This window comes from Poecilia latipinna, unplaced genomic scaffold (genome assembly GCF_001443285.1).
Source record: "Poecilia latipinna isolate Pla-1442-1.1 unplaced genomic scaffold, P_latipinna-1.0 Scaffold871, whole genome shotgun sequence".
Classification (NCBI taxonomy): Eukaryota; Metazoa; Chordata; class Actinopteri; order Cyprinodontiformes; family Poeciliidae; genus Poecilia; species Poecilia latipinna.
In genome coordinates this window covers 173,889-200,074 of record NW_015113487.1, presented here as the reverse complement: position 1 = coordinate 200,074, position 26,186 = coordinate 173,889, and the positions used below count along the sequence as shown (strand labels likewise).

Below are 26,186 nucleotides of genomic sequence, written 5' to 3'. Positions count from 1 at the left end.
TTGTCACTTTATAAACCTGCCTCTGATTTAGTGACCCCAACATGCCATATTTCTATGTTTGTAAGAACCAAAAGGACTGCAGGTGAGTGGCAGGTGAATGGTCAATAATTACTTAAATGACAGAAAATTATAAACTTGCAGATCAACAAGGAATCAGAAACCAGAACAAATACAGCAGAACTCTAAAGAGAAAGACAGAAACTTAAAAACCTGCTTCTTCTGTTTGTGATGCTCAAAAACAGAAGAAATTGAACACAGAGATCCCAGAAACCCAATATTTATACAGCTCAACTTATTGAAATGTCATGAATTGATAGAGTAAAACATTTCAGCATTTATGTACAAACAATATTGAAACTGATTTGTAAAGAGAGAAAGTAAATACAACTTAAAAGGAACTGAAGTTTTCAGAAAATTTAGATTAAGACCTGCAGAAGATACATTTCAATTTATAATGTTGGTTTATGAAAGAATCTTAACGAAACAAAAATCTAAATCTAAATATTTTTCTGCATTTAAAAGAAAAATTTAAATTACTATAATGAAGCGATATGATGTTGAATAAGCTGATGTTTGTTGTGTACTGTTTTTTTTTAGTTTTTGTTATTTTGAATTAAGTTTGTAATAGTCTGAGTTGAAAATAGAGGGCAGATATAAGTTTATACACCTTTCTGCTCTTTTTCATTTAGTTGTTATTCATATTTTCATTAATGAAAATGAAATAAAAAATAACATTCTGGGGAACTTAGAGCAAAAAGAGAGGCACCAGAACCAGAGTGCAGCTGAAAATAATAATCAATCAAGATTTAAACATAAAGAACTTCAAAAACAGGATCAACATGAAACAGAAATAAGAAAAAACAGAGCCAGAGGTTTCAAAATAAAACAAGAACTAAGAGAGAATAACCATAACTAAAGATGGAGTAGGATATAAAGTGATAAACCAGAAGCATCAGGATTTTTAAAAGTAAGGAAACGTGAAAAATCTCAAAGTAAAGCAACCAAATCATTAAAGAAACAGATTCAATATTATATTTTAGGTCACACATTGATCAGCTGAATTTCTTTTCCTGGACCAAAACTCTGAGATATTTCCATCAGTAAAAACTGACCTTCTTTTCCCACTACCTGTGATTTTATTTTTCCTGAATGAGGACAGCAAACATCAGAGACATCTGCTCAGTTCAGGCAGCTTCAAAGAGAAGGAAGCCAAGGTTTTCGCACCATATTAAATGTGGAGAGTTATAGGAAGTGAAAGCTGGATGAAGGACTGCATAATGCTGTGGCTTTTTCTGTCAATGCATTTACACCACAGATAGAGCCGCTCCGATGGCGTAATGGCCCTGCAGCAGGAGGCAGATGACTGCAAATCACATCGTGATTTCAGTGTCAAATATAGACGGTCTAAAGTTCCTGTTCTCACTCTCTCTTCATCCTTCCATCTTTGGTTTAATGAGGTTACGTCGCAGTTTGAGTCTGTATAACTTTCTGTCTGGTTTTCTGGTTTTTATTGTGCTTTTGGATACTTAAAAAAAAAAACTTATGAAAGAAGCATGAAATCACACACATGAAAAAGAAATGCAAAATCTTAATAATAATCTAAACATGCTTGAAAAGGAGTAGGAAGAAGTAAGAAACTTATGAACTCCTAAATTATGCATCTTAAATTTAAGATGCAAACACACCTGATAAATTTACTTTGTTGGGAAACAGTTACTGACTCAGCCTGCTATTTTAACATTCAGGCTACCGACAAACTGAACTGTCAGATATTTAAAATTAACTTTAAAATTCTGCAAATAGAAAGTCCATCTTTGTTGAACTCGTCATTTTGTATATCACTACTATTCTGTTCAGTAGTTTTCCTCTTTTGTTTTTGTCATTCTCACATCCTCAGTTGACTTTGTGGCTTCTCTTTCCTTGATTCATTTCGTACTTACTTAGCTTACCAACCACCTACTCTGACCTACTCTGTTGTTTCCTCAGCTCATCATTTGCTTCCTGATGCAATGTCATCAGGTCCCAATTTGAATATCCTTCTTCTTTGCATGTTGCTAACGTGTTTTTACTCATCGACACGCCGGCATCATCCTGTTTTCTTCCGTTTAGGATCTAACCTTGTGACAGATTAACATAGAAATATATCTACACAAAAAGTGAACTTGGGAGTCAGAGTCCTTCAACTTTTAGATATATCCAACACATTGCGTAATCAATTAAGTTTGCTTGTGGTGCACCTTCCAATAAAGTCACCAGTTTGAGAAACCAATAACAAATATTACACTGTGTTGATTCCCATCATTAAAATCATCAATACACATCAAATATGTTGGTTAATGTTCCATTTATTTTGGTTCAAAAGCAACAAGAAACAGGCGGGATTTTAGTCTGGATTTAAGGGAACTCAGTGTTTCAGCTGTTTTGCAGTTTTCTGGATGTTTGTTCCAGATTTGTGGTGGATAGAAGCTGAATGCTGCTTTTCCACGTTTGGTTCTGGTTCTGGGGATGCAGAGCAGAACCAGAACCAGAACCAGAGAACCTTTAGGAAGGTTGATGCAACTGCAGATCTTGTATTGTAATGTCAAACCGTTCAGTAATTTGTAAACTACCAACAGTTTCATACAGACAACAATACAGACATCTTGTCAGAAAAACACAGTTATGAATGTTTGATTTTATTTCTAACACTGAAGCAAACAAGATGCACTAATTACATAAATCCTCTTGAATCAACTCAGCAATCTTTTCCCAAATTAATGTAATTGAAGAGCTGTACTGTATCTAAGCTGTTGGATCAGTTCTCATGTTTTTTTTAATCAATCATCAAAGTTAAAGATAAAATAATAGATGCTGCAATAGGTTTGGTCATAGAGTTACAGAATTGAAAAAAAAAAACAGAAGCTGTGTGTTGTTTTGCCTCTCGTACTCAACCTGACCCTCCTGGATTGCTTTTCATCGTCTCTCCAGCTTTGCCCTGCTTCTTTTTTTATGCACAGCCATTTTCAGGCATCTGAACAGACAGCGATAAATAGATACGCTCACTCTGAGAGAGCAAGTACTCAACCCAGTGATTCAGCCACTCCAGTCTTCAAAGGAAGGGTGTGATAAAGAGTGAAAGAAAGAAGCACACAAAGAATGACCACACCTGGGTGTCCGATCGGTGACTCAGCCCCTTCAGACGGTAAATTGACTCATAGCCAGCTCGATTATCTGTCTCAGCCTGCTGCCTGTGCCGAGGCCTTCCACCTACAACGCACACAAAGAGCTTTGCCTCTTTGGCTTGGACCACCTCACAATCAGCAATAGTTCTGTGGAAAAGGATTTAAAAAAAGGATTTCTTCAGCTTTTGTTTCTGACCACCAAACTAATTTAAATTTTAGACAAACATAACCAGAGAAAATTCTCAAACATAATTTTGTAAACGAGAAAAAAATAACCGTTCACATCTTTGTAATAACCTGTGGAGCTCTTGGTAGCAGCAACTGTCATTAAATGTTTGTGATTAGGCTTTTTTTCATCATGTTTCCATTAACCATAAAATTGCGCAACTTGAAATTATGAAAATAATTTTGCTTTTGAAAATACTAATGTTTTCCGATAAAAAGTTTTTGCGTTGGGGTGAGATGATTTCACTGCTGAAACGAAGTAAATGTGTTTCCCAGGACTGCAATGGAAACCCTTTTTCTGCATCACATGATTCACATGATCAACAACCTGATGTTACTACTGCCGGAAATGCCAAAGAAGACAACAGGAAGTAATATTCTATGTGGTTTTTGGTTTTTACATTTTGGACAACGTGCAGCTGGCTCCACCAGAGCTCACACAGCATTGCACAGCTCATAAAAAGTTGTGTGTCATTCCAGCATGTTGAATTCATCGTTTTTCTGTAAAATCGCGACTACAATTTCCCCAAAACCCTACATATGTAGCCACTCCCAAATAGGCAGGTCTTGTCTCTCCAACGCCTGAATAAGACGCTGAGGCCTCTTGTTAAAATAAAAATGGAGCGAAGTAATAAAAGGTTGCAATTCAGACTAAAATCTTAGTCAGTTATATTTTCACCAGTCCGGTTTGTATCATTTTTTTTCTCCTCAATAAATAAAATAATCTTTCTTTCAGATTTTTAATTGTTTGTTTGTTGTCTTTAAAATTGGATTATCTGAAACATCTATGAGCGACAGCTCACAAAAACAGAAAAAACCTGCAAGGAGGAAAATACTTTTTCACAAAGGAAGTTTCTAATAAACTCCCAGTATATCTCCTGAAACTATACTATTCTGCAAAAAATGTCTTTCCAACTTATTCTACAGAGTAGTCATTATTTCGGGGAAGGTTTTACAAACTCACTGGTAGTTCTTTAGCACAGACAAACCTGCCTGTATCTGCAAAACAACAGCAGCAGATGATTTAGTTTTATTTTAAAATCATTAGAGGTGAGACGGAGCAGGCTGATCATTTAGCATTCTGGGAATAAGTATCGCTGAGAACCTGTCGTGTCATTACCCATCTCCACCCTTCTTTAGAAGGCTCAGTGAAGGCTTTATTTGTTAAACAGGTTTTAAATAGCTCTACGGCAGATCAAAAGAGGACAAGAAGCATCATGAAACTGACTTACAGGGTCTCCACTGGGCGATTAAAACTGACCCAAATGCCATCGTAGTTTAGTGGAGCTCAAACCAGTCCTGACAGACAAAACCCAGGTTATTAGACCCAAGGATAAAAAGTCACTTATGTTTCCTACTTAACAATAAAACACTGTATTTTATACATCAAAGCAATCTTTTTAATTTCGTCATTCTTTGCTTACATATAGTAAAGGATTTAGAAAGACGCAAAAATATTTAAAGGATTTTAAAGCTAAAAATTTACCATGTTTTCTGGTGTATTGCTCTAATTTAGTAATCCCCTTTTAAACAAACACCTTACCTGGAGGTATTTACATGTTTTTAATAATATACACCCAACACACTCTCCAGAATCTGTGACTTACACGTACTTATGCGTTTAATAACTAAAAGCCAAAACACAATGTGCTCAGATTGCAGGAATGACGCCGGTGTCCAGCAGAGGGCGGCAAAGACGCCTTTTCATCCTAAATTATAAAGTTGACTGGTTACCCATTGTCATTTAATTACTTTATTTACTTTTATAAGTGGACAATAGGATTTCATTCTTGCGGCAGTAATTATGGTATATATGACACTTGTCTAGTTTATTCTCTCAATGCACAACTATAACCTGTGTTTATATAACTTGAACTCTTTCAAAGTGGTCATTTTTTAATAATTAGTGTTTTTTAAATCAGCCAATTTGCTCTAGAACTGCTGTAATCTCTTATGTGGTTTAATTTTTAGTTGCATCATTAGTTGCAAAGCTTACACACCCATGGCATTTTCAGCCAACTGTAACATGTAATAGGCCTACTCCTTTTTTCCTTGACACAGTGAGCATTCAGTATTCGCACAGAGTATTTTTGGTGATTTTTTTTTTTTTCCCTGTCTGCATGATTAAGGCTTTGGGGCATCCAGCTGGGCTGTAAAGCCACTTTAACATGCAGCTATAAACTCCAGCAGACCTAATTAGGAAGCTGAGTCAGATGAAACATACTGGTGCAGTCTGGTCTCATTGGTCCCAGTAGCCTGTCAATCATAGAAGTGATCTAACGCTGTCTGGCTCTGTGGAAACAACATCTAAAACGTCTCAAGTACATTTAGTATAAAGAATCTCTCAATGGTTGTTTGCAATCTGTGTAATTTCACCTGGACTAATAGTCATTTAACAACATTTAGAAATTCATAGAAAGTGGGTTTTTTGTGCTAATTAACTTTAGCAAAACAAAAGGGTTAAAATTATGACTTTCTTTCAAAGAAAATGTCTTAACTAAGCTGGAGGAAATCTTACAGAATGTCAGTGCATGCCTTACAGAGAGTGCCATGTACAAATAGGTTTACACTGATGTATGATGGGAAAAAATGTTGAGGTGAAAAACCCATAAGACAGAAGTCTGATGACTTAGATGTAAATCTGCAGCAGAGACAAGTAAAAACCTTACATTTTAAACGTTTCCTAAACTATGCTGAAGTTTTTATATCTCTAAATTTGAAATAGCTGCAGTTTCAACACAAAATAAAACTTAAACAAAACAAAGAAATATGCAGTTTTAATACAACAACAAACAACCCTTTGGTTTCTGCCTACTCACCCTGGCCATGGATAGTAATCAGTGGTTTTTCCAAGGCAAAGCATTATGTGCTTGACTTTTAGGAGGAAGAAATAAAAGTTGTGGCAGACTAATGTATTTAGCCTAAAAACCACTAAATGAGGATGAAATTGCTAAGAAAAATGACCTCAATTTCCTTTGGGACTTCCAGATCTAGACTGATAAACAGGCAATGGCCAACCAGCTAAACATTGCGGCGATAGTTGAACGGAAAACAGGGCAGTAAAGTCAGACATAACGATCCTAAGCGACAGCAGCATCAAGAAAATAAATATCACTAGTTCCAAAAATACCAGGAAGAATTAGAAAATCTGCAGAAAGTCGTGATGAAGAACTCAACGAACTGTTGGAAACATTTCTGAATTTTCTGGTCCATATGTTTGCAGGCTGCACATCCATAATGCAAACATCTTGATCTCTCACATCCTGAAGTTTCTCTGTGGAGCGCGATGAAGCGTCATGTTCAGGAAGCCAGGCTGGCACGATCTGAACTTTGTAACATGGTCAGAACCGCCCCAGTCACACCATTAGTCCCGCACCAGCAATCTGAACCTTTTTCATTTAATATCAGTTTTAAAAATATTGAAAAATTAAATATGAATTGAAAGTAAAAATTTACTTTGAACTGTTGTACAAACTAGAATTTCTTTTCAAAAAAATAATACATATGAGCACATTTATTTCCACTATGGTTTAACTTACACACAGTTGTACACACTGAAAAAAGAAAACAGGTGATCCAACTTTAAAAATATATTTTGTTGCAAGTAATCAAATTAAGTTTATCCAAGTAAATATATTAAGTTGTCATATTAAACAAATGTAAATAAAGTAAGTGATGAACCTAATTTGATGACATATAGAAATTAAACTTTTTTTTTTTTAGTTGGAGGTCCATTCTCTTTTTTCAGTGCATATTCAGAGCATTAGCAGTCAGCAGCTTAAAAGACGGTTCCCCAATTTAAACCTCAGACATTTAGTAGTGAGATGGTGAAATTGTAAAAACTGTGTTCAGATAGTCTTGGAGTCTGGTTAGGGTTCAAAGAGGTCTCAAAAGAACTTGAAACAAAGCAAAGTGAAAAATAAGTGGAGGACATTCAAAGCAACCACCATGTCGCTCAGGTCTGGTCATCCAGGCAAGTTCACCCTGTAAGCAGATGGCAAGATGCTAACAGACATATTCAAAACCCAAATCATCCCCAGAAGCTCTTGCTGTTGTTGAGCTGAGCTCAACAGAAGAGAGACGATTGGGTTTCTATTTTTTGGTTTAATAAGCAAAACAAGGTCTAGTTTTTGCCATTTACTTCTACCTGAATCATTTTGATATTAATAATGTGCATATTAATAAATAGACTATGATGTGTGATCATTTTTAATAAAAAGCTGAATATTTATTGGCATATTTTTCACCCTCCATGACATCTTGCAACACTTGAATAGACTATGATGTCCAAAACAGTTTTTTTTACATAATTCAAATATGACGTTTTAGCACATTTGATTGTGTTACATAACTTTTAATCAAAGGTAAGGAATTAACTTTAATTACTGCTGAATAGCTAAAGCATCAACTGTCGGTTGTTGCACATTAGTTTGGTTTAATGCTAGCATGCGCCAAGTCTTTGCGTCATTCCTTGTGGTTTTATAATTAAAATAATACAGAAATTAAATAATCTGGAAGGATGTGTGATCCCTATGGCGGTTGGAGGGAAGGGAGGCGACAAAGAAATAAATCTTTGACTTGTCTTTCACTGTCAGTTTCTCAATGTGGAATTTATGATGCACCAACAAGGAGAGTGGAAATTGGACGTGAGAGACAGACGGACAGAGAAAGAGAGAAAAATAGACGGAGAGGAGGGAGGGAGAGACAGAAATCCCCAGAGACGAGAGAGGGGGAGGAGGAGAGAGACGCAGCCAGGACCAGACATGAGTCCCTCGGTGGTTTAGTCGCCGGTCGCTCGGCGGAACTCACGGATGCGCTGATTTCATTTCCAGCGGACAATGAAACTAACTCAAGTAGATTTGAACAACGTTTAGCGGCGGAGCAGACACTTCCACAGCCCGCCGAAAGACTGACACATTCAAATCGATAGATAGTTAGATTTCGGAGGAAGAGGAGGAGAAAGCAGAGAGGGGAGGAGGAGAGAACCGAGACGAAGGGAGAACGGACGGACCGGAGAGGAAGGAGAGGAGAGGAGTCTGGAGAGAGCGCAGAGACAAGAGGAGAAATTTCAGGGGGGTAATTTAGTCTTATTTTGGGTCTCCTCTCCTTCTTCCAGCCTTCTCCACCCCCTGCTTTTAATTTCTTCATCTCTTGGAGCATTTATGTCTGCTTTTGGGAGGCGTTAAATGTTGAACTTGATGGGTGTTTTAAACGCCACCGCCCCCAATGTCTCCTGTACTTGTAACTGTAAGCCCTACACCTCCATCCAGAACATGGAAATCAGTAAGTAACATTTATTATACTTTTTTATAAATCTGCTGACTCCTTTCCCAATGTTTTCAACTGTGTGTGATGACTGTGATGATGCATATATGACTTTTGGCTCTGTTTGAAATACCCCATTCATTCTCAGGTTACTCTGACATACGTTTCCTTCAGAAATACGCGAAATTCACTTTCTCGTTTGAATTTGCTCCTGTAATATTTTCAGTTTATTTTACCCTTTAACGACTTCCTGTCAACTTTACTTTTAGCGCTGCTCATAAAAACGGCAAGGAATCATTAAAAGCTCCTCTAATGAACCATTTTCCCTGCAGATGGTTCATAAGGTTTGATTTTGAACTTGAACTAACGTCGCAAGCTTTCTATCGTGTCTGCAGAGGCAAACTGATTCTAAAAGGAAACAGAAAAGATTGCAGTCTGCCTTTCTTCTCTCTTAATGGTCAGGATATGAGATGAAGCGCGTCGAAACTCTTATAATTTCGCCTTTGAGGACACTGGAAGTAGAAAAATAAAAACAGAGGAAAAGGTGGGTTTTCCCTTGTGGAGAAGAAGAAGAAGAGGAGGGTGTTTGAAGTTTGCTCGTCGCTTCGTCATTCCGGTGAAGCCAGACGTCTGTCTAGCCGTCTGCCTGCGCGTGCACGCGTGCGCGCTGTTTGTGTGTGTGGTCGTATCCGGGAAATCCCTGCGTGTGTGTATGCGTGTGTGTGTTATGTTGCGTTTACATCTGTGAGATTTTTGTCTGTTTCTTTTTGTTTGAAGCGGTAAGTGACCCTCCACTGGGGTCCATTCCCCACTGCTGGTTGTGAATTCACTTGTGATACTTTGAGGTCTGTTGTAGATGAAAAGACGGATGTGTGTGTGTGCGTGTGTGTGTTTCTATGTTAGTGAGTCCAGCTGAGGTCACCAACAGTTCTGACTCAGACTCGTTTCAGCTCTTTGGGCAAGAAAGCAGAGTACACTCAGTGATATTTCACTGAATAATAATATAATAACTTGTTTGGGCTGGAACTGAGTAACATCTCTGCTGATTTATAGTTTTGTCTGCAGAAATGAGCTCCTGTTTTCTTTTCCTTAGCCTCCTTTTCTACATTTTAAATTCATAATATGGTATGTACCTCAAGGCAAACAAAGAAACATGATCCTCAAAATGTTTCCTGCAGCTTTTAAAGCTATAGAAAAAAAGGAAAAAGACATAATGCAAAGTCACAAAAGTGAGGATGGGGATTTTTGCAGATTAATCTTCTTACAGTCTGAACAACTGAGTTATGGACTTAGTGTTTCAGGTCCAAATTCTTGCAATGGGAAGTAGAACTGAAGCAGTTTTTTATTTCATAATATAGGAAATAATCTGTTAACTTATTCTGACTGGAGTCATTTATTATTTCATCTTGAAGTTTTCCTGTTTTTCTTGCAGTCATATGATGCCAAATAAATCAATGAAGCATGCTGTCAGTTTTAGCAAACCTACTTTTAAAATGGCTTTTCATTTCACCTACAGTCTGTTTACAAGCTTCTGGGTTGGTTGAAGGTATATTTAAGGTTTTTTTTATAAGACTTTCCACTTTGAAAGTGGGAAGGAAAGAAATTTCAGACACTGTGAGTAATGGGTTTAGCCAATCATGTGTGAGAAGGGTTCATGCTGGTGTCATCCGTCATTTATTTCTCATGCAGTCTGTCTGACAGGACATTAGTCCCAAGTGGGTGCTTGCTGAATTTTGGCATACTGGCTAAAATACAAAAGGATTAGGCTGCGTTCCCATTTCAGGATGGAAATGTGTGCAGAAGCAAGTCCTTCTGACACAAGATGTTGTCATTGGGGTCTCTGGTTTATTGGGCATTATGTTCAAAATAACAAATTTAGTAATTTGACTGATCTGAAAGGATCAGTCAAAACTGTAACTTTAATTTTGCTTCCAAATATCTTGCGTTGACATTAAATTGGTGGTATTTCTGGGTTGTTTGAGACCCATTCCTTGAGTGTTTTGAAGGTTTTGGAGTCAACCAAGCAACTTGTGATTAAATGCTCAGCGGCACGTCGAACTGAGGCAGCAGGAAGCTGGAATCGAAATTACAGTAGTAATCGCTAAAAATGCACACAACTGCCTCTTTTAAATGTTCAAGTATCAAATATACCTTCATGTTCATTTATACGCTCAGTGTTAACCATCTTAACATGACTGCAGAAGCTTTTGGTTTTATAGCCAATCAGTGCCAAGGAAAATTAATACTGCTCTGCAATTGGCCAACTACTAACCGCTTCAAGTAGCTTCCAAAGCTGCATTGTCTCTTGAATATTTTAGATACAAAATGCGAATGGGGGGATTTCCTGCAAATAATTTTTAGTCACGTTTCACAGAAAATCACAAATAGGTGAAATCACAAAAAATGAGCCATGAATTCTTCCCTCTGAGCCAGCTGCGTGAAAATACAAAATAAGTAAAAGGTTGAATCCTCACACCTGAAGTGAGACTGTTTGGGCATCTCTTTGGTGGGGCCTGCTTTAGACAATATCTGAATGTGTGCATGTTGTTTTGTAGAACTAGAGAAAAAAATCTGCACATGCAGAGAATCCTGTCACTATAAGCAATAAATCAATTAATCACATAATAAATTGAAATGAGCTTCATAATTTCCAGTCGTTAAAGGGATGCTCCACTTTGATGTTGAAAAACGCTACAAACATTTGACATCCAGTATAAAGTATTTAGTTTGCACTACCTGCCACTTCTGCCTGTTTTCCCTGCCCAAGATGAATAATTAATATTTTTTAAAATGCATCTTTTGGTTTCAGACTTCATTATCCATATTAGTTAGTATTGTTTTGTTTTATTTTGGATATTTAAATATTTTCCAGTTCCAGTGTTAAACATTCTCTAGAACTCAATGTTTTTTTTAGTATGAATACCTGGATTAATATATTATCAACATTACATTAGTTGAAAAAGGTCTCAAAATGACAATATTATTGCTTATTGCAATAATTTCTTGGGCGATTTATCGTCCAGCAAAATTGGTTGTGTTGACAGGCCTCCATGCACATCCACTCCTGAACGAGACTTTGGATCATCTGGTTGTAGGCAGCGGACTGTGACATCGATAGAGTGACAGTTTGATACAAATACATGAACAATTACGCGTCTGTGTGTAGCACTTGGGAAGTAAATGCTCATGCTTCCTGCTAGTGCATTTTTGTAAACTGTTGTGCAGATTTCTGCCCACCCTAGCTTGAAGCTGTAGATTATGTTTTCGGTTTTGTGAACCTCATAATCTCCCCCCCTCCTGCTGTTTGGATCTCATTTGAAAGAATTTTAGGAAGCACACATTTTGTTTTATGCTCATCCAAGCTGTCTAACTGTGAGTCACGTAAGATTTTCTACATGCAAAATGAAAAGGATGTATACTTCACAAACACAAAGACTTTTGACTAAAGCTGCATCAGAGTGTATCTATTTCAATCTTGTATCAGATTGCTGCCTGGACTTGTAACAGTAAGATGAGATAAGAATGCAGATAGACACAAACACGCAATTCCTCTGTCTGAAAACAGACGTGATGTTTAGTCTGGAGGACAGAAGGAGGGAAACAGATAAACCAAAGAAGGAGAGCAGAGCAGGCTGGAGAAGCGTGAGGGAGAAATGTGTCGTAACTTTGGAAAGAATGAACCGGGTAAAAAAGAGATAGACTGAGAAGCCGAAAGAGACATTCTGCTGAGCTGAAAATCGTGTAGGAGTTGACAGACTGAAACTAATGATGCACTGGCCTTTATTATAAAAACAAGATTATTTTTAAGCCGCTGCAGATGTACTGGGCAGCATGAACTGGAGTGTGACAGGAGAGATGAAAGACACAGCAGAGCAAGTAAAACACAGGCTAATCCACATTTTACACATGAGATGTGGCGATCAAAGCAGGGACAGGATAGAAACAGGAGGGGCTTCCTAAAAGTCTGACCTGAGAAGATCTTGAAAACAGATCTGGAAGAAAGCTCCCATCTGAGAACAAACATGTGATCCGATGTGTTGTTTCAAGTATTTAAAATGTCTTAAAGTCTCAATCCTTCCATCTTAAGGAAGTTACTCAGAAATATACATGATAAATGAGAAGTTTAGTGTCTATTTTTGAGGGACACGCCCACTAATCTCAGCTGCTTTTAACCACTCTGCTAATGTCTATCGCTGGTCCCACTGGTCCCAGATCCAGCAATGCTTTTAAGAACCTGATAAAACCAAAGCAAGTGCCGTGTTCACATTGACATCTGACCAATCCTCTCTACAAGGGATGCTTGTACATAGGAAGGTACATATTTGGGGACTTTTAGGGTCTTTTCTTTGTGTTTTGCAGACTACGTAGTTCAGTTGGAGTTGATATGGGCAAATGAAAACACACCATACATTGACAGATTTACTCAGGAACATTTAGAGGATGAATTCAGAGTAAACAAACATGGCTGACAAGGAAGAAGCCATGGAGATAGTTTGTGGACTATATTTGGTAGAGAATAAACACATCCACCGGACATTTTAGTCTGTCATAGCAGTTTTGTCTTCTATATTTTGGATTTCTCTCTATGTTTCTGTCAGCTCGGTTTCTGATTGGATGCACATCACATTCAATGGTCTGCATTCTTGTTGGCCTTGAAAACTCCAACATGCCAAAGCAATCTAATAGAGACGCACCGATTGTAGATTTCTGACTCATTGCGGATTACCATATTTAAAAAGCCTGACCTGCCGGTTCTAATTTTGCCCATGCTGATTTCTTTTGTCTGAAATGTTATTCAATAAAGCAAGAAAGTTGCTGAGTTGGCAGCAGTGAGGTGAGTATTGTTCCTCAGCGAACATCCCAGAGAAACTAACCTGCAGAAGTTGATTTGAGGTCGTTGCAGTCCCGATGTGTTTCCGAGCAGTTTCACTCTTCACACACCACACAAAACAACAATGTTATCTTTAACCTGTTGGTCTCAGGTTGTCATTCACAATGACAGGGGTGTCAAACTCCAGTCCTCCAGGGCCGCTGTCCTGCAGTGTTTAGATGTGCCACAGGTAAAAAACAGTGGAATGAAATAGCTTAATTACCTCCTCCCTGTGTAGATCGGTTCTCCTGAGCCTTGCTAATGACCTAATTATTCTTTTCAGGTGTGGTGCAGCAGAGGCACATCTAAAAGTTGCAGGACAGAGGCCCTTGAGGACTGAAGTTTGACACCTCTGTCACTAGAGGACCCAAATTTGGGTCCTCTCGTGACAGACAGGTTAATAAGATTATCTTTAGAGTCATCAAGATAATGAGAGCATCCTTAAGATTATCGGAAAGGAATGATCAGGTCTAAAATTGGCACAATTACCTTGTTTTGTGCACCGGGCTTAAGCCAAAAATGATTTACCAGTCCAGCCTGATCAGGTTTATTTTGAAATGGAGATCCTGGAAAAAACCTGGAACTCGCTCAAGGACTATACATCCCATCTGGCGTCCAAACCAATTGAGTCGATTTATCTTAAAAAATCTGGAGCGGATAGATGGATGGTCCCTGAGCAGCTTTACACACAAAACATGATCAACAGAGAACTCCAACAGCTCAGACATAACACTAAGCCCATAAAAATTAAAATTATTATCATCTCGAGAAAATGTGGTGAAACCTGTTGCTGTATTTACCCGTCAACTTGTACTGTACAAGTCCAACAGTCAACAGGTGAATAAAGTTCTCCGTTCTGATGGATAACGTGTAAATCAGGAATGACTGGAGCACTCCCAAAGCGCTCATCACTTTTACCCCTCCTCACTCCGATAGAAACGCCAGCTGAAGTGAATGTGTGCAGATGAGCGACAAGGAAGAAACACAGGTGGCCAAATGAAAACGATATTGTCCTGGAATCTAAAAGCAAACCAGCCAGTTTTATGATTCCAGATGACAGTGAGAGCTGGCATAGTTCAGGTTTTACTCACTTTGTGAAAATGTTATGAGTCAATCGGTTCAACTTTTGAGTTCAGGAGTAAATGGCCAGGTGCTGGAGAGGAAATGTTGGAAAACCTCAGAGAATCTGGAGTACTGTTGACAAAGATCACATGGAAGAAAAATATGAAAAGCAGTTGTTAAGTGAAACTATAGATTCTGAGCATTCCGACTCCAACACCTGGATTTAAAAGCATTAAACTCCCTAAACTTCCAGAGTCAGAGCTGCAGAGCCCCTGACTCACTGCACACTATCATTAGCTGTCTAACGTTCCTCCTTCATTTGGATCTCTTAGGTTGTAAGACATCTGTTCCAAGCGGCAGACATGGCGAGTCAAAGCACATGACCTCAGCATTACTCACAGGCTGGCCATGTGTCTGTGCAGTGAAGTCATCGATGTTATCAGCTCTGAAGAATCATTTCCTACAAGTAGCTCCGTCTCCCGGTGCATTTGTTTCTGCATGTCCTAAAACCAACACATCCGCGGCCCGCCTGCACAGCCAACGTAAATGTTATCCATATCGTGTTTGAGTGAGTGTGGGTTCAGCTGCAGGGTAGAGGGATTTATTTTGGTTATCGAATTTGAGGAAAGGAGTCATAACGTCGCAGAGTGGAGCGGCGGGTTACTGGCATGTTGATGACAGGAAGGCTGCAATGAATAAAGATTTATGCTCAACTCCTTCACCTCAGCTTATATCACGTTACGAAAACATTTTTAGACTTCCTCTCCAAACTTCAGCCTATAGCTAATTTATATGTAACATGAACATGTAACACATAAAACCTTGCATGCGTGCAGCCTTTACACTAAAAAAACACATTTTGACAACTATTCTTGCTCTAGTAGTTTCTAGTTCAAATGTCTTGTAACACTTGGAATAAGACAGAATTAACTTAAAAGTAACTTATTAGCAAGATATAGGAGCTTGTTTTAGGTAGATAATTCTTTAATATTGATAAAAATAGTATTAGTTCCACTGGCAGATTAACTTATAACATGGGAAAAATAATATTATAAATATTAAGGATTAATTAACCACAAAAAAGCAAATAAGCTTCTACTTATAAGTTAGTTTTGATTAATTAAAGTGTACAAGGCACAAAAATACTTGATAATTGTAATTTGTGTTTTTGCAGTGTAACTGTGACTAAATGTGAATTCTGGTTTCATATAAGCATGTAAATACATGAATGAATGTTAGTTTACGGAAATTCAGACTGATGTGATGTTTCAAACATAGTGTATGCTTCCTTTAAGTAAAAAAATGCATTAAGAGAAAAAATAAAGCTAAACAGATAAAATGACCGGGAGACCAAGACGAACATACCACAACTGACCTTTTAGTTTGATAAAATTTAAAGTCATATCACTCATCTCTACTTCAACAAATTCAATATTACACCTTATTTCCCCTGTGTTCCTAATTTCTGTTTGGATCCGTTGACCTCCTGACCCCTGATCAAACAAAATTAACTCAATAAAATCTCCTACGTAAAGATATTATTACTGAAGTAAACCCTGTATCTGTGAAGTAGAAATTTAATATCTTACCCTTCATTATTTTAATAATCATCTGTGACAGATAGCATGAGAAGATGCATATAAAGTCTCAAGGTAATTGTAATAAATGTTCTTTCTCGTGCTGCAGGAACAAAGTAAGCAGCAGCAGCAAGCAGGCGATAATATAAATCCTAAATAGTTGTTGGAATTTAGTCATCCAGATTCAAATACATCCTTTATTATTTGAGATTGATATCCTAAAAGTTTCATGTCTTTTACTTTGTAAACCTTTTATCTTTGTTTTGCCTCTCAGGACATCACAGAATGACTGTAGCGCTTAGTTTGCCAGGAGACACTTTAAAAATGGACAGCTTTCACTTCTCCAAAAGGAGCTGCTGTGGCATTTGACCGTCTTTAGTCATCATTGTTGCTGTGTGATTCCGTTTGTCATGAGTCCCCCTCCACATCCTGTCTAAGCTGCAGCTCCCATGTGACAGAGATGATGCTCAGTCATTCCTATGCTGGCACTCCGTTTGTATTGCAAAACTGAGTCTTGATGCAACCGGCTTGTAATTCTGCCACTGCAACTTTGATTGTCACACAGAGGGGAACTTTTCGCTGCTGTCACTGATATAATCACAATGTTGTCATTTTACTTAAGCGAAGTGCCTGAAGAAAAGCAGAACAGTAAGAAATATTTACCCGTAAGTAAGAGGATGACTTTATCAGTTTTTGTGATGACATATCTTGTCTCCTTAGGTCTGACCTTTGGGTTTAGATAAATCCTGTTGGAAATTATGGTTTAAATGTTTTAACGTTCATATTTGTCATATGACCAACAAATTCTGGGCGCTCCTTTTTCCGCTTTTCTGACTTTACTTCCCATTGATTTCTCTTTCTGCTCTTCTGTCTTTTTTTGCTGGAACTCAGTGAATCATGGAAATTAAATCATCGAGTCTGCTCTGGCGGTTCTCCTGGACTTATTATGCAAACTTTACTGTCTGGCTGTCTCATGCGCTGTGTGAGAGCAAGCAGGCACATGTGTTAGTTTCTCTTATAAGTGCAGGAGACAGTATCAGAAGTTTGATGCTGCATTTCTGCATTTTTGCAGGAAAGAATAGACAATAATTTAGTTTTGTTTCCTGAAACCTGCATAGATCAAATTCTCCCTTTTGTTTTTTTTTCTTCTTGTGCTGTGAATGACAGCTGGCATCATCCCAGAGATTAATTTAATCCTTGAGGACGATAAGAAGGCTGTAATTTGTCTCTGAATAGGTAATGTGTCTGCAGAAAGGCAGCCAACCTTCTAATTGTTTTTGATCTCCAGCTGTGGATAAAACTTGACTCTGGAATATTCTCATTCACTTCAGCTGCTGGGTAGCCGTGTTCAGTGCCTTGCTTGAAGGCATATCAGCAGCACTTTTTTCCCATTGCGGAAAGCTGAGTCCTGATGACTCTCATCCTGCTTCTTTTCCTGTTCTGGCTTTCTCGTTTCCTGGCTTCCTAAATTCTTTCCTTTCCTATCCACCTCTTTATCTCATCAGATCCACACTGGCAAGTGCTGACGGACCAGTTCATTAGCTGAGTCAATGTTTTTCTCAATAAAATAGAAGTGCCTTAAACTATTGATCAATGCTTTCAAATTAGATAAAACATTGATAAAACTGTTTAGTTATGCTTTTAATTAAGATATGTACATTTTGATTAATTAATTACATAGATTTATAAGTGGTAATTTTTTATTACGCAATCTTTTTTTTCTATACCAAAAAACCTAGACCCGGAACTTTTAAATTTTGTTTCTGGTACGCCTTTAAATCTGACGCACAAGCGACATCCACAAACAACAGTGATGGACGACTAAGCCTCTTCTCGTTTTGCTTGAAAAATTATCTGATTGGACGCTGGAAAACATTATTGTTATGTTCAAGTTGTGCTAAGGGGAGTTAGCCTATCATCAATGCTATCCAATTAGCTCAGCGCTAATATGTTGCAGCAACAGGAACGTTCCCAGTGGTAATGTTAGCATCACTTAAAAAAGAAACTCTTGAATGCTGAATTGGTGTAATATCACTTTGAACTATTCTGATAGTTGAAGAACCTAGAATAAAATCAATAAATACCTTTTGGTTTAGCTCATATGTCTATTTAGTTAATAATTTTGCAGCAAAAAGCATTTTTGAATTGAAAATATTGCCGATAAATGATTTTTGGTTAAAATGCGTTTAGCTGTGATTAATTAATTGCAAACTCTGCAACTTTTAACGCAATATGAGGGGTCCAACACAAAACTGAGTCATTGCTGGATTAATCTAAACTGTCTTTAATCTGTAATTTCTTTCCTTCCTTTCTGTTACCTGGTTTTGTTTTCGGTTGGCTCCTTCGCCCAGCCTATCGACTGTTCATTGTTTCTCAGTCTAGACGCTTAAAAACACACAGAACCCCCAAAAAGTCGTCAGGACGTCCTTATCATGCATATATGTAGATGCATGCAGCATGTGCGTGCAGGGGTCAAGTTCATTGGCACTGTTTTCAGATGGGAGGGGGTGTATGAGCGTTTTCGCCCCCTCATATCTGATCTGCATACGAGACAGCACTTAGCTGAGGCCTTTCACTCCGCCGGACCCGCGGTGTCCCATTAATTAGTCTGAAATCAGAGCCAGCCCTGTATGTCTGCGTTGCAGAGTAAATAAATCCACACAGAGGCTGTCTGAGGAGCAAGAGGCTTGCTCTATAAATAAGGGCAATGTCTGTCAGACTGTCATGTGGCAACGTGGAAAAGATTGTCTCTTGTTTTACATTAATTAGTCTGAGAAGAGGGAAAAAAACGGGAAGCAACTGTCTGCTGTTCTAAATGCGTCTGTTTGTGTTGGTAAAATTACAGCGTTCTTCGCTTATTAATCTGGCGCTGACAAACTTGCCATAAGATTGTCTGGTGCACAAAATGCTCATGCTAACGTCTGATTATGTTTGAAGAAGAAATTACAGTGTCTGTAGCTTTTGTTGGTTAGTCTGAAGAGGCGTTATTTGTCTGCCGAGTTTCCTCAGAGCTCGTCTTTAATCTAAGGATGTAAAAAATGACCTTAAGGTTTTCAAAACCGGGAAAAAAAGCAGTTCAGTTAGGATGTGCAAGACTGCCTGCGTGGATCCACTGTGAAATGTGATTTAACATAGTGAATCTATTGCTACAGTTCTGGCATTCAGAAATGAGATAAAGACAACCTGAACTGATTTATTTCAGTTAAAACATGAAAAAAAATAATTTTCATTAGAAATTCAGATGCACATATGCAAATGGTTATTGTGATGATGGGTCTACTTTTTTTGCATATGAAACCAATGTTGCTGTGCATCTGCAGAACGGGGGTGAAGTGAGACAGTCTGGGTGTCTGGGAGGGCAAAGGTCAGAGGTCAGGTCAGTGAAAGGATGGGAGGAGGGTAAGATGCAGCTTTCATTGTATCAGTAGCACAGACTCCTGAAATATGTCTGTTACGGATTCATGTTTAGATAGAAGCTGCTGGCAGTTTTAGACACAAACAGCAAATATATCAGATTAAACAAATAATAAACAGAATTAGGTTTTATTAAATAAATGACTAAATTAAACTGTGTCAAAGTATAGCTTTGATTTAACTAAATAATAGTGAGTTGTTGCTCATTTGATCACATTTGGGTCATTTCATCAGTTTTCTCTATGTGTTGATGGTAAAGGTGAATATGTTGCAATAACGTTTGAATGCTCTTAATTTTTAATTTAGTTTTGATGGATCATCAGCTTGAACATCTCTGAGACTCCGTTCCGGTCCGCTCTGGGATATTTGAGCCAAAGCCCTGAGCAGTCAGCTGGTTCTGACTGTGAGACCGAGTCTAGACAATGGACACTTCAGTCTGGGAAACACGCACACACACTCTGACTACCCCCCACACACTCACGTCACAGACGCTCATGACCATGGGCTTGACCCTTACACACACACACACACACACACACCAACACACACAAAGGACTTTGTCTGCCTCGCTCTGCCCTCTGGCTCACAGGAAACAGCTGGGACCACATCTTTGCATCTCCGGCCAAACACGCACAACTGATGCTCTGACTCCTCCCTTTTTGTTTAAATTACTGCTAATTATCATTGGATATTCAAATATTCACTCCCTCAGACACAATATGCAACCCAATGTTGTTATAATGTTTGATACAAACCAAGCTCCACCTCAGGAACAACAGCCCCCCCCCACCCTCCTCCTCCTCCTCAAAGTGTCACAAACACAAAAGCAGACACACACAGAGTAGATTACAGTGTGTCTAGACGGAAAGCACAAAGACACAGACTGTGTTTTGCTTCCAGAATATCTTTCCAACTATGACCCCACGAGTTGTTTGTTGCATGCTGGGAAATACGGTCTCTTAAAAAAAAAAAAAAACCTGCCCTCTTGTGGTTCTTAGAGCAACTGCACTGCCTGCTGCCATTAAAAATGGAACGATTCTATACGAACTATCTTCTTATCCAGATATTGACTGAATTATTGAGAACACAATCTGGAAGTGTCCATGTAACCAAATAATAAAAAATAGCTTCTATTTAATGGATGTCTGTATTTTAAAACAGCAGTTATTCATTTGTAAGTAATTGTTTAGCAAAACTAACCCAACCACCATTGACTAATACGACCACCAGAAGGAAATTGTTTTATAGGATTTTCTTAACTAGTCCAGAACAGTTTATGTGACTTTAACCAAAACAAGCTTTTCTTGGTTTCCTTGTTAAATGAGTCACATCTATTGACTCCCTCCAACTACACGACCTTTTTTTGTTAGAAGACTTCAAGGTTGGCTTTTTTATTGACTGTTTAAGGAGCACGTCTGATGTTTGTACATGGATAATTCATTTGTATTTAAATGCAACTGGTAATAAATGTTTATTGTATTCTTCTTGGTAAACAAAATAAAACTTTACAACATTTTTTTAGAGGAACAGCAGCACAGTCACCATTAGACATAAACTCAGGACTTTTGCAGTGCTTTTTGGTGCAGGGGTAATAGTTTATTGCATTTGTTTGTGGGAGGGAGGATTCCTGAAGTTCAGAGTTGGAGAAATTACCTCACTCGCCCTCTTAATTCATCGTTTCAACTTTGAAAGTGGAAGGTTTCCAATTATACCCAACCTAAAAACCCAATATGGCTGCTGCAGGTACAAAACGTAATGCTAGCTAGCCGCAGCAATGACATTAATTTATTCTTTGGATGACTTTTATGTTCTAATACATTAAATGCTTAGAATGATTATTTCAAAGTTTTGCCAGAGTTCTGCTGGTAAACTGCTGTAGTAACAAAGTAAAGTAAAAAACACAGATATTTACCTCAAACCCTGCAGTCCAGAGTCTGGAGACAGAAAACATTTTAAATACTCTTGGTATGTAAACCTCCATATTAAATCATTTTGAACTTTCTAAAGTAATAAATTTGATTTAACAACATTTCTATAAGATGCTACTCTATAAATGTTTTTGTATCTTATGTTATTACTGCTCAGAAATGCTTCAAAAATTGGCATTGACAGAGTTGAGGGAAGCTTTGCTTTTTATCTGCTTCATTAATTTGACTTAAAGTGACTAGTTTAGCCTCCATTGGCCCTGAACTTTCATCCAAGTGCAAACAGGGAGAAAAAAGCCTCTGTGGTTGGATGCAGGTGTGTGATCCAGCTTTGGTGCCAGTTTTTTTTTTTACACCTCTCCATGAGACTGTTTTTAATCTTCCAACATCTGTCTGGTTCCTGAAAACTAACATCTAAAACATCTTGACTAAAACAGATTTGTGGTTCTGCTCTCATTTTGTCCAAAATCTTTCTAATGCCTTTCAGATATCGGTATGTTTTGTATTGATGTTAAAGCTGAGGGACATTTCCCCACCTTGTTTCCATTCCATCTCTCTATTTAGACTTCATCCCTTCTCTGTAAAGACTATAGTATGATGCTGTTGCAGAATCAACTTGGCAAACTTGGAGAGGAAAGCTCCAATCCTTTACATAAATATATGCAATAATAAAATATCCAGGAATGTACTTACTACATGTTCTATATTTTAAATATTCAAACTGGTTCCTGCACCGTTTTTGACATGTAATCCACTTCAAATGCACCAGAAAATATTCTTCCTGTTCAGTACTTTCCTTGGTTATTTCAGTCCTTCCTTTTCCTTGCAACATGTCTTTCCAGTGGCTTTGTCACAGCCATGTTTGGGTTTCTGCACATATTTGTTTTGTCTGAACTGGAGTTTATCTTTGCCTCTCTCACACACACACAAAGCAAAGGCGAGTTGAATCATGTGGAGGATGTAGTAAGGATCAGGGCTTATTTGAGCCTAGTCTTTGCGAGAGAAAGGACCTTTTCAATGCCAGGTGTTTTTAATGTTTCAGTGTTTTCCACTAAGCAGGTGATCCCGCTTGCATAACAGCTTCTAAATGATAAAAAGAAGGTTCTCATGCTGTCAGTCCACAGAAAGAAAATCCAGTGGAGGTGTTCCTGGAGGATTTAAATCAGTGTAATCCTCAAAGATTTAAGCATTTATATTCTAAAGCTTAATAAAGAAATCAAGGTGCTTTTGCTCTGTTTATCACAATTCTACGTTGCCTAAGCAGCGAATTGTGGTGAATTGCGTTTTGAACAACCAGCAACAATAATGTGAGGTCGTTATGTCCTGTTGGACTTTAGAGGGATTCTGACCCACCACTCTTCGCAGTGAATTTGCAGACATTTTCTGCACAGCAACAAATCCAAAATGTTTCTGGCACAACTTCACCGACTCCTAAGGTGCACAGAGAGTCAGCAATCAGGTACGGTAAAGACTCCAGTAAACTAGACCAACTTGTTTTGGCTTGTTAACTTCATCCTGATCATAAGTATGATGAAGGCAAAAAGCCAAAATGCAGTTGTTTCTTAGCACTTCAAGTTTTTCTAGATTCTTTATCTTCCAACTGCAACATTTTATGAATCAGGCTGAGAACTGGACCATTAACTCTGAATGTTTTTTCAGCTGTTTGTCTCACATTCTAGCTAATTTTAGCTTAACCACAATATTTGCATACTGAATGGAGTGATAACTCTCATTCTACTGGTAGTGTTTACATGCTAGTTGCTCTGTATGGCGGTGACAACCCTTATGCTAATGTTGGCCTTAAGCTAAAAGAAGCATTTTAGCAATTTTTGGACATAATAGCTACATTTAGCATATTAAATATAAGTCCACATGTTAGTAAAATGCTAAGTCAGCCTTAGCATTTTAGCTAAATTTATACATAATGCTTGTATACTGAGTTTAGACATTCAATGATAATCAATAATCCATTTGCTACTGACAGCATTTATGCTAACCATAACATTTTAGCTAATTTCCAGTATTCGAATCCATGACTTGGGTTACAAAAACGCGCACAGTTTGGCCACCATTTTTAAAATTTCATCAGGAATTTTCTAGTTTTAAATTTGCTGCTGTGTTTGGGACCATGGATGAAACAGTCTGGGCCAAATGGGTTGTTGGACCGACAGCCGCTCATTTGTCTCTGTACAGGGAAGTTCACAGTAGACTCAAGAATCTGCAAGTGTCCCAGGTCCTGTGGCTGCAAAACAAATTTAACCCAAAGTACCATTCCTCCAGCTGTGTGACGAGGTCTTTCTGCTGATGTGCTGTTTCAGATTTTCTCCAAACATTGTACTTATGGTCAAACGTCCTCACATTGCCTCATCTATCCCAGCAACCTGTGGTTCAGTCAGATGAAACTTTGCAGTCCTAAATCATGCTGTCATGTTATTTTTAAAGAGTAGAGCCTTTCTCCATCATCCTTTCATACTTATTCATTACTGATCCAGTTGTCACAGACCTTAACACATTCAGCACATGTGTGTGAAGAGTCTTTTTTCTCAACACTGCAAAGTCTGAATTTGCTGAAATTTCCACTTCTAGAAGTCCTGGTGGCAGTCTCCAACGATTTTCACCTGTAAATAATCTTTTCTTTGTAAAATTATGGACTTCAGATGGAATGAGTAATAGCAACAGTTGTTTATGTGAAATCATTGCTGATTTCTTTCCACCCTGCTGTTGTGTTCAAACAGCAGAACAGAAAGCCACCCAAACCTGTTTACACTTGCTGATGAATATTTAATGTTTTATTTGCCTCAAGCCTGTGTTAGAAGAAAGGATGCTATGATTTTTTTCCCATGAGATTTTTGTGTTTTTGATGGTCTGGTTTACTTGGTGAGTCAAAGCTAGATCATTTACCTTTTATATACTAATTGTTACCGTAAAAACTCTTTATTTTCCCCTGGTTATGATTTGAAATTAAGTGTTGGTTTTGCTATACTCTCTATTATTTTACATCTCACTAAAAATTCCTCACAGTTGCTGAGGTGCAGGTTTTATGATGGTTTCAGGTCATCATTACACATGGATCATGTCTACATTTTGCAATCATTTGAGTCAATTTGTGCTGCAAAACTATGCATTAAAGCTTACAGAGTGTTTATGTTTATGCAGGCTGAGTGAAAACAGCTTGTTGAATCTATTGACACTTTAAACTCAAACTATTGATGTTTGCATACAGTAAATCTGTCACCATTCAGTTTGGAGCCGTTCTCTATACACATTAACAAAACCCAGACTACAAATGGATGAGCTTTCAGTTCATTATCGCTGTCCGTTACTGTGGAATTGATTTTTTCCCAGAAACATAAACACAAGCACTGAGTCAGACAGACATTGTTGTGTCTCGCCAGGTGTGTGTGTGTGTGTGTGTGTGTGTGTGTGTGTGTGTGTGTGTGTGTGTGTGTGTGTGTGTGTCTGTGTGTGGCTAAAGACTGGCTGAGCTGGTTTTAGTGTGGCAGCGAAACACTGTTTGTAGAGCGAACACATGTCTGGCTTATGCGCTGACACAAACACTCCCTCACATCCCCCTTCTTTTGTAGGCTTGATCTCACACTAATTGTGCTTCAGAACGGCGTTTTCCTTCCCTAAGAGATAAACACACACCAGGCACATGCACTGTTGGAAAATGACGCATTTATCCTTGAACAATTTTGGCAAAAATCTCACTGAGCTCCCTTAGCAGGGAGTGGAAACTTCTCTCTGCTTCAGTTTTAGAAATGGGTTACTTGTGTAACCCTAAAGTACATCTTTCACAGTCTTCGGTGTGTATATCTACAGATTTGTACATCTACAGATTTTTACTAAAGGTTTCAAGATGCTAAGAGAGGCTTAAGATGCGTTGCATTTCTCAGAAACTGAAAATGATTGTTGCTGTATCCTAGTAAGAACTCAATGCTGTGAGATCGTAATAGTACAACCTTGAACAAACATATCACACTCTTCTTAGAACTCTTATGTTTAGAAAACATTGCAAATGTTTCATAATAAGTACAGAAAAGTAAAGCTGGAATTATATAACACATTGGTTAGTGGTGCTATTTGCAAGTATGGAATACTATGTAGTATATATTTATTTCTTCTCTGTAGAGTAATAGCAATATAACAAGCTGATATTAGTTGTTTAATTAGACCATCTACTTTTGTTGTTTACGTTTCAGTCTTGTTTACATGTGTTTAATAGGAAGCCGTCTTTTGTTTTTTCAAATAAAATTTTAACACAAATAACTGCATCAGGAACCAGAGTTAATTATCTTTATAAGTCACAATTAGCATCATAAATTTAGAAAGGAACAAACTCTAAGAACTCAACAATATATGCATTTAAATATTCACTTATAATGTTTTCTGTGAGGCTGCAAACGGTGACATGACATGATGTGATTGTGTGCGTATGCGCGCACACACACACCCTCAGCACACTGTTAATAATTATTATGTCGAGTGTCACAATGGATCAGAGCCATTACAGACACACACAAATACACACAGCTCTTATACACATGACCTGCCTGCAACTTCTCTCTCTTTTACATTTAAATAGAGTGTGTGTGTGCATGTGTGTGTGTGTGTTAATTTTAGCCAGAAGAAGCTAGACTGCTCTTGTCGTCTCGCACCCCCCACTCTCATGTACACACATACACCC

The 26,186-nt window shown here is 38.0% G+C and overlaps 1 protein-coding gene across 1 annotated transcript in view; it reads left to right on the top strand.

Annotated features, from left to right (window-relative positions):
• The first annotated feature begins 8,113 nt into the window (after positions 1-8,113).
• Positions 8,114-26,186, top strand: part of pmepa1 (prostate transmembrane protein, androgen induced 1) — a 41,402-nt gene continuing 23,329 nt past the window's right edge. Inside the window, exon 1 of the mRNA XM_015048276.1 lies at positions 8,114-8,669. Coding sequence (XP_014903762.1) covers positions 8,573-8,669 — 97 coding nt within the window. The 5' untranslated portion in view covers positions 8,114-8,572. The remainder of the gene's footprint in view (positions 8,670-26,186) is intronic.